Source organism: Narcine bancroftii, chromosome 3, assembly GCF_036971445.1.
Source record: "Narcine bancroftii isolate sNarBan1 chromosome 3, sNarBan1.hap1, whole genome shotgun sequence".
Taxonomy (NCBI): domain Eukaryota; kingdom Metazoa; phylum Chordata; class Chondrichthyes; order Torpediniformes; family Narcinidae; genus Narcine; species Narcine bancroftii.
Genome location: NC_091471.1, coordinates 5,197,059 through 5,206,760, shown reverse-complemented (window position 1 = coordinate 5,206,760; position 9,702 = coordinate 5,197,059). Strand labels below are relative to the sequence as shown.

The 9,702-nt window shown below is 46.5% G+C and overlaps 1 protein-coding gene across 12 annotated transcripts in view; it reads right to left on the bottom strand.

Annotated features, from left to right (window-relative positions):
- Positions 1-381: 381 nt before the first annotated feature.
- The window catches only part of dysf (dysferlin, limb girdle muscular dystrophy 2B (autosomal recessive)), a 444,465-nt gene continuing 435,144 nt past the window's right edge, over positions 382-9,702 (bottom strand). For all 12 annotated transcript variants that reach the window (XM_069923420.1, XM_069923428.1, XM_069923419.1 and 9 more), the window contains 2 exons: positions 6,342-6,489; positions 382-1,757 (listed from right to left, as the gene is read on the bottom strand). In XM_069923420.1, coding sequence (XP_069779521.1) covers positions 1,719-1,757; positions 6,342-6,489 — 187 coding nt within the window. In that variant the 3' untranslated portion in view covers positions 382-1,718. The remainder of the gene's footprint in view (positions 1,758-6,341; positions 6,490-9,702) is intronic.

Below are 9,702 nucleotides of genomic sequence, written 5' to 3'. Positions count from 1 at the left end.
TATGAGGGGCATTGATAAGGTAGGCAGCCGGCATCGTTTTCCCCAGGACAACTGTATCAAACACCAGAGGACACCTGCGTAAGGTGAGTGGAGGAAAGTTTCGGGGTAAGATTTTTCACACTGAGGGTAGCGGGTGCCTGGAATGCATTGCCGGAGGTGGTGGTGGAGAATGGGACAACAGGGACATTTAAAAGACTCTCAGATAAGCACATAGATGTAAGAAAAATGTTGAGTTATGGGCTGTGAGGGAGGAAAGGGTTTGGGATCCTGTCGGTTTCCTGTTCTAACCGTGATGTGCCTTTCAGGAGGATCAGGCAATATTTTGCACAGAGGCTTTAATCATAGCTTCATGATGTGTCTGAAGAAAACTGGAGATTTCAATGCATTTAAAATATATATTTATTCATATTATTTAAACTCCAACATACCAAGAATCGTATTCTGGCAAAGCCAATGCCACAAAAACAGTTATTCTTTCATATCGACCAACACGCAGGCACACACTTCTCATGCTGATCCAGCAAGTGGAGAAAATCTCGTGTTCAGTGAAGGGTTGAGAAGGACTGGTGTTTAATTCATTGCTCTTGCAGTTGGCCTTTGTTAAATGCGTAAACTGGGGTTACAAACTGGGGATTCCAAAAGTGCAAAGGTCCAACAGCACTAGCGACTCGGGTTCGAATCCAGACCTAGAGTGTGTCTAAGGAGTGTGCCTACATTCTCCTTGTGTCTTTTGTGGTTTTTACCAGGACCACTGGTTTCCTCCCACCCTCTAAAACATACAGGCTTAGTGGGTTAACTGGTTGGCACAGGTTTCAATGGCCAGACACAGCTTCTACCAGGCTGTAAATAAATTTTTAAAATTTAATTTATTTTAAAAAGAAACACATCAGAAAAGGGGTGAGATGTCCCAGAGTGCTCTGGGAGGGATTGCAAACAAAATTAGACTTAGTGCCATACGAGCAGATGTCAGGACAATGAAGATTATATCATGCGGACAAATGTTGTAGCATTCTGGAGGTGAGGAGATGGGAAGGGAAGTCTCCAGGGAAGAATCCGGAGGTGAGGTGAGGCTTGTGTCCTTCGTGGGAGACGGGCGGGTGTAGGGATGAGACAGGGTGGTTTCCTCACTGACCACATTATTTTCTATGCCTCTGCACCCAACCAGGGTGTGTCCATCTCTGGAGGTCACTGAACCGTCCCTTGGGTGCAGGGAGGGAGGAGCTGGCATTTTGGTCCTGCTGGGTTTGTGGAGGGTGGAGTGGGGGGGGGGGAGGGGTGGGGTGTTGGGTAAGGTAGTGAACAAGTGCAAGAGGATGAAGCGCTGAGGAATGAGGGGGGGACACCCAAAAATGTCTGTCTCGGCCTTCACTGAGGCCCGTTCTGGCCCTCACGGGATGATGAGGTGTTGGCACAGCGAAAGGTGGGTGGGAGGGCAGGGACCTGAGGCAAATTTATGCAGAGCAAGACTTTGCGAGCTGCGGGATCTCTGCTAAGTAGCTCCATCGGCAGGGTATGTAGGGCAGCGGCTGCCGAAGCCTACCCACTCACGAGCGACCGGGGGGAGCCTGCCACTCGGTCTACGCATAACGTCATGGTGTAATATTCAAAGGTAGCACGTTGTCCTGCATGGCCAGGTTTTCAGCGGTGGGCGGTCTCTTGCTTTGAGTGCCCATCTCCCCCCCCTCCATCTCACCAGTGTGCTCTCCTCAATGTAGGCCTCAATTAAATGGCTTCACCAGCTTCATGGCAGCATATTCCTGGGGGGGAGAGAGAGAGAATTCCTGAATTAGGCATCAGTGTTGCATCCATCTCTCCTCCATCCCAACCCCAATTCTATAGCCACAGAGCAGAGAGACAGTCCCTTCCTCCAACTGGTCCATGCTGACCGAGTTGTGCACCTTAGCTGGTTCCACTTGCCAGCATCCAACCATATCCTTCTTCAACATAGTCGACCCATCCCACCCAAGTCACTCTCCCCTCACCTTCCCCATGCACCCAACCCCCCCCCTTCCCTCGGGAAGGAAATTCACGAGCGAAGAGATCACCCACCACCAGATTTAAGGACAGTTGGTTTCCTGCTGTTATTAGCTCCTGAATGAACCTTACATCAATAACACTGCTGTTGCACCAGTCCAACTGACATCTGTAACTCGGCACTCTTGTAGTGTGTCTGACTTGAAGAGATGTCTTATTGGACTGTTCACAATGCAGCCATAATCACTGCCTCTTTGTACATGCGACAACAAACTTGAACTTGGGAATAGATCGCAATATCTCAAAATATGCAGATTACATGAAGTTGGGTAGCGGGGTTGGCTGTGTAAAGGATGCTAGGAAGGTGCAGAGTGATTTGGACAAGTTAGGTGAGTGGGCCAAGACGTGGCAGATGCAATATAATGTGGATAAATGCGAGGTTATGCACTTTGGAGGTAAGAACAGGAAAGGGGACTATTATCTAAATGGTATCTGTTTAGGAAAAGGGGAGATGTAGCGAGACTTGGGTGTTGCTGTGCTTCAGTCATTGAAGTGGGAATGTAGGTGCAGCAGGCGGTGAGGAGGGCGAATGCTATGTTGGCATTCATGACAAGAGGATTTGAGTCCAGGAGTAGGGAGATCCTGCTACAGTTCTACAGGGCCTCAGTGAGTCCACACCTGGAGTATTGTGTACAGTTTTGGTCTCCTTATCTGAGGAAGGACATCCTCGCCATGGAGGGGGTGCAGAGAAGGTTCACTAGACTGATACCAGGGATGGAGGGACTCGCATATGAAGAAAGGTTGGACAGACTAGGCTTGTATTCTCTGGAATTTAGAAAATTGAGGAGGGATCTTATAGAAACATATCAAATTCTTCAGGGTTTAGACAGACTAGATGCAGGAAGGTTGTTTCCAATGCTGGGAAAAACCAGAACCAGGGGCCACAGTTTAGGGATAAGGGGGAAGTTTTTTAGGACTGAGGTGAGGAGAAATTTCTTCTCTCAGAGGGTGGTGGATCTGTGGAATTCTTTGCTACAGGAAGTAGTTGAGGCCAGTTCCTTGTCAATATTTAAGAGTAGGTTAGATTTGGCCCTTGTGGCTAAGGGGATCAGGGGGTATGGGGAGAAGGCAGGAACCGGGTACTGATCAGCCATGATCATATTGAATGGCAGTGAAGGCTTGAAGGGCCAAATGGCCGTCTCCTGCACCAATTTGTCTATGTTTCTAAATCTTGGGGAAATGGAGTCCCAGATTCCAGACACTCTGCACAGCCACACTGGCTTAGTGAACCCTTCCTTCTCTGTTGTCTACAGAAAGAGTTCTGCCTGGAAGATCCTCCACCATTGAGCAGCTTCATGCGTTTCATCTTCTGAACTTCGTCCTCTGCAGTCAATGGAATATCTCTTGCAAGCTGAATGTTTGAGGCAGACATGGTCGACCAGTACCAGAGATGTGGAATCTGAGTTTTGAGAACAGGAGATGGGGGGTGTGGGGGGGTCATGTTCCCACTGCACAAGACAGGGTGGCTCTTCCCTTGGGAGTACCGTGTGCAGTTCTGGTCGCCCAGCTATAAGAAGGACTTCACTCAGCTGGAAAGGGTGTGGAGAAGGATGTCAAGAATATTGCCAGGACCGGAGGGATTCTGTTCTAAGAAGAAGCCAGGAAAGGTTGGGTCTGTTTTCTTTGAAGTGTTGGAAGGGTGAGCTCAGCCAGAGGGTGGTGACTCTGTGGAAGTTGTTGCCATAGGCGTCTACGGAGGCCAAGCTGTTAGGTAGATTTAAAGCAGAGGATGATACAGTAGTTTCTTGATAGATTAGGGTGCTAAAGGTTCTGGGGAAAAGGCAGAGAATGGGGTTGAGAGAAAAAAACATCAGCCACGATTTGAATGGTGGAGCAGACTCAATGAGCCAAACGGATTAATACTGCTCAATCATCTTATGGTCCTTGTGGTGGCTTATAAAATTATTAGGGGCCTAGATAAGGTGGATGGATCGAGCATTTTCTCCAGGGTAGGAGAGTCTCAGAGGGCAGAGATTCAAGGTGAGAGGGGAGAGATTTAAATGGGAACTTTTCACATAGAGTGAAGAATGAGCTGCCAGGGGAAGTGGTGGAGGCAGGAACAAGTACATTGACAGGAACCCTCTGCCTTCTCCCCCACCACTTCTCAGTTACTTCCTCTTAACTCCTACGTGTTAGTCCATGCTCCTCCCCTCCCCTTTCCTCCCTCCTCTCCTCCCTTCCTTCCCCCTCCCCCCATGTTTTTATTCAGGTGCCTGCCTGTTTTTGCTTCGACCTGACGAAGGGCTCAGACTTGAATTGCTGGCCACCCTTTATTTCCTCTCGAGATAATGCATGCCCCTTGCCTATTCCTCTTGAGGAAGGGCTCAGGCCCGAAATGTCAGCAACATATCTCTGTCTCCTACGGAAGCTGCGAGGGCAGCTATGTTTCTTTGGTATTTCGGCGTGTTTTTACTAATAAAGAGTTAAGAGGCCCATTAATTAGACTGATGGGAAACAGACCAATGGCAGGTGCTGATCTCTGTCATGTCTCATACATGAGACCAGGAACAGGCCATTCAGTTCCTTGAGCCTGTCCCCGGACAGGACACAGCCTTCATAGAACATTGCAGCATGGTACTGGCCTTTCGGCCCACAATGTTCTGCTAACCTATGTAAAGCTACTCCACAACAATCTAACTTTTCCCGACCTCACATATAACCCTCTATTGTTCTTACATCCTAACTGAGAGTCTTCTGAAGGACCATATTGTACAAACCTCCACCACCACCCCTGGCAATGCATTCCAGGCACCCACCCCTCTCTATGCAAAATGCATATCAGTGACATCCCCTAAACTTCACCTTAAACAGATGCCCTCTGGTATTTGCTATTGTCGCCCCGGGAAAACGGTGCTGGCTCTCCACCCTATCTAAGTTCCTCATAACCTTATACATCTCCATTAGGTCGCCTCTCATCCTTCATTGCTCCAAAGAGAAAAACCCTAGTTCTGTAAACCTTGCTTCATTAGACTTGTTCTCCAATTACAGGTAAATCTCATTTGCATCTTCTCCAAAGCTTCCACATCCTGTAATGGGGTAACCAGACCTGCACACAATACTCTGCAGTCCTGTGGACTAAGCAGGGTTTTAATAGACATTGCCTCATAGCTCTTGAACTCAATCCCCTCAGGGCAACAGTCCGTACACCTTCTTAACCACCCTATCAACTTGCACGTCAACCTTGAAGAGTCTATGGACTTGAACCCCAAGATCCCTCTGTTCCTCCATGCTGTTAAGAATCCTGCCATTAACCATATATTCTGCCATCAAGTTCAACCATCCAAAGCACATCACTTCACACTTGTGTATCTGTATTGAACTCCAGCTGCCACTTTCCACCCAACTATGCATCTTGTACACATCCTGTTGTCACCTATGACAATTATCTACAGTATCCACAACACCTCCAACCTTTGTGTCATCCATCCACTTCTTCTACATCATTTATAAAAAAAAATCACAAAAAGCTGAAGTCCCAGAATCGATCCCTGAGAAAGCCGCTATTCACCAACCTCGACTACCACCCTTTGCTTTCTGTGGACAAGCCAATTCTGAATCCAAGCAGCCAAGGTTCCACGAACCGCATGCCTCATGAGTTTCTTACTTACCATGGGTAACCTTGTCAAACATGTTACTAAAATCCACACGTACCACATCCACTGTCTTACCTTCAACAATTTCTTCAGGTTTAAATCCTGTCAAAGGTGATCACCTTCCCCTTTAACAACCCAATTTTCCTGCCCTCCACAGACATCAGAGAAGCCCCACCCCCTGCCAGAAGAACCAACACAGCATGGCATCAGTTGCGTGGATGGCCAGAGGATTTTCCCCAGGACTGAAAGGAGTAAAATGAGGTGGCATAGCTTGGGAGTAAGTACAGGGATGTAAGTAAGCGGTGTTTATCACTCAGAGAGAGGCGAGTGCATGGAATGTGTGCCTGCTGGTGATGGTGGTAGAGGCAGGTACAAAAGGATCTTTATACAGACTATTAGATACGTGGAACTGAGGAAAGTGGAGGGTTATGCAGTTGTAAAATTCAAGGCCATTGTTAGAATAGGTTATTAGGCTGGCACAACCCTGTGGGTTGAAGGGCCTGTACTGTGCAGTAGATTTCTATGTTCTATGTTCGATAATCCTGTGATTGTCCCCTTGTTCGAGACCGTCCCACCTGAGTAAACATCTGGATATCAGCAGTCCCCACCCGGCCCAATGCGTGTGTCGTGAAGATGCCCCACCCCCCACCCCCACGTTTCTCCTGCTTGCCAGCACAAGTGGGTGGAACGGATGCAGGGCGCCCCGTGGCTTACCGGGAAGGAATAGAGGAAGATGATGATGAAGAGGACCAGCACAAAGAGCAGGAGTAGCCCAAGGATCAGGCAGCGGAACCTCCTCCACACTATGTACTTCACCGTCTTGAAGGGAGAGGTGAACCAGAGGAAGGACGTCTGCGGTCGCCTGCAACAGAAGATGGAGGGGGCTCAGAGTGCACCTGAAGGGATAGTGTGTAGGTGGGCGTTCATTGGATTGCCTCTCTGCATTGTCATGGAGAGACAAGAAAGCCACTGAAGACTTGGTGGTCTTTCTTAGAGTCACACAGCATGGACACAGGCCCTTCAGGCCAACTTGACAATACTGACCAAAATGTTCCACCATAATTAGTCCCACCTGGCCCTTATCCCTCTAAACCACTCCCATCTGTGTTTATGTTTCCCTGCAGAGGACCCCAAAACCCAACAGCAATAGATATTCACCAAGACAAATGGTTACTTAACCAAAAGTTGCTTTTAATTATCTTTAAACATGAAAATAGAATCAAACTTTAACTTATCTATTAACTTCACCCCCTTCTAATTCTATGTGCATGTGTTCTTAATGTGTGTGTAAGTTCAGAAAAGTTCTTTGGTTCACAGTCCAATCTTACTTCTCATTCCTCCAAGTTCACTGGTTGCAGGCAATTCTTAGACTGTGCACAGAATTTAACATTTATAAAGTTCACCAGGCTTTGGTGCTTGAAAGGTAAATGGTTACCGCTCAGGAAGGTTCTTGTCAGTTGAAAGAGACATTTGTTGTTCCAGGACATCCACAACTGATCTATTTTAATCAGCCACTCCAGTGTCTTATTGACAAAACAAGTTTCTTGCCAGGGTTCTCCAGATGATCACCTCTTTCTTTCAGGTCACCACAGAGTTCCTTTTTGTTTCTCTTATTCCAAGTGAAGCATTAGACAGCCAGTCCTCTCCTCTTGCATTGATACAAGGGCTTTTACCAGGCTGAACCAAGAACTCACAACCCGCTTTCCAAATGGGGTTTTCCACAAGCTTGCCAGCTTGTCCTGTTCCAGTTCCAGCTGCTGCTGCTGTCTGTAAAACTGCAGAACTGAATTCTTTCTCTCTCTCTCTCTCTCTCTCTCTCCTCTCTCTCTCTCTCTCTCTCTCTCTCTCTCTCTCTCTCTCTCTCTCTCTCTCTGAGAAAAAACCTGCTTTCTCTCTCTGCTTGCAAAACAACATGGCCCTCTTAGAACAACTCCATACAATCTGCGGCTCCAACAAGATCTTTCATCTGTTGCCTTTTGTAAACAACAATCCATTAGTGAAGTCTCTTGGGCACTCTTCAAAGCTCTTACAAAAGCTGTGGAGCCGATATGACATTTGTCATTTTCTAAGTCTAATAGCGTCCCTGTAATTCCCTGGGCCCTCATCTTATTTATCAACCTAACATGTGGCACCTTATCGAAAGCCTTTTGAAAATCCAAATATGCAACATCCACAGCCACCCCTTTGTCTATCCTAACTGAGATTTCTTCAGAAAATGCTCATCGGTTGGTCAGGCAGGATCTACCCTTTAAAGAACCATGCTGACTCGGACCAATCCTGTCGTGCATTTCCAGGTATTTCATAACTTCATCCTTGAGGATTGACTCTAATATCTTCCCAACCACTGATGTCAGACTTATAGATCTATAGTTCCCTTTTTTCTGTTTCCAACCTATCTTGTACAGCAGAACCACATTCGCAACCTTCCAATCCCCCAGAACCATGCCAGAGACTATTGATTTCTGGAAGATTGTCACCAATGGATCCACAAACTCCAAAGCCACCTCTTTCAAAACCCACAGGTGTACCTCGTCTGGTCCGGGAGATTTATCTATCTTTAATCCATTCAATTTTCCTAGCACAACTTCACTAGTAATCTTAATTGTGTCCAATTCTACTCTCTGAAGCCTCTGTCTGTTAGGGATATTACTAATGTCCTCCACAGTGAATACAAAATATTGATTTAATTCTTCTGCCATCTCTTTGTAACCCATGATAATTTCCCCAGTATCGTTTTATATCAGTCCTATGTCAACACGGCCTTTCATTTCCCATGGATGCTGGCTGACCTTATGAGTTCCTCCAGCACCTTTGGGTGCTGTGCCATTCCCCAAGCTCTCTTGGACCCCATTCATACCCCAAACAGAGAGAAGGAAGATGAACCCAATGATTGAACTGAGACTCATCTTCCAGATGGTGAAATGGTTGGGAGAAGAGCACCGAGTTACAGGGAAAGGTTAAATAGGTTAGAACTTTATTCTTTGGAGCACAGAAGGATGAGGGGAGATTTAATAAAGGTATTTAAAATTATGTTGGGTTTCGGAAGAGTAAATGCAAGTAGGCTTTCTGCACTGAGGTTCAGTGAGATACAAAGAAGAGGACGTGGGTTAAGAGTGAACGCAGAGAAGTTTAGGAGAAAAGTTTGAGAGAATTTCTTCACACAGAGAGTGGTGGAGGTGCAGAATGAGTTTCCAGCTGAAGTGGTGAATGTGGCCTCAATTTTAACATTTAAGGAAAACTTGGACAGGAACATGCATGGGAGGGGTATGGAGGGCCATAGACTGGGTGCAGGCCAGGCTTACTGACATGGTAGAGAGCAGAGATCATGTGTGCGGTTCGGGAGAAGGAATCTGCACCAATTTACAGAATTATGAGGCAGACAAATCAGGGTACAAGATATATCCTGAAGCATTTTTTGTTATATTTCAGTTGTGGGATCCAGTACCCTTCTCTGTCGTCTTCTGAACATGGTTATAAAGAGCTAATGACTGGAATGGTCACATACTGACCAAAAGAAGTAAATATACTGACACATTAAAGAAGTCATATTATAAACAAGTTTCTACTTTGGACAGAAACAAAAATTCTCAATGGTTCATAGATCGTCCCACCAATACAAAACTACAAAGCTATCAGTGGTAATAAAACAAAGAACTTCCCAGCACAGTACAGGCCCTTCAGCCCACAAAGTTGTGCTGTCCTATGGAAACCTTCTCCAAACCAATCTAGTCCTTCCTCACCTCACACCCATAACCCTCTTTCTGTTTTCTTACATCCCTGTGTCTTTAAGAGTCTTTTAAATCTATCAAATGGACCAGCCTCCACCACCACCCCTGGGAATATATCCCAGGCACTCACAATTCTCTGTCTAAAAACCTCTTCACATCTCCCCTAAACTTTTCTCCACTCACCTTAAACAGGTGACCTCTGGTATTAATATTGCTGCCACCTGGAAATAAACTGTTAACTGTTGACTTAATCTTACATAAAGGTCACATACAGTACGGTAACAGGCCCTTTGGCCCAGAGCCTGTGCCACACAATTACACCCAATTGACCTACCACCCCCCAATAC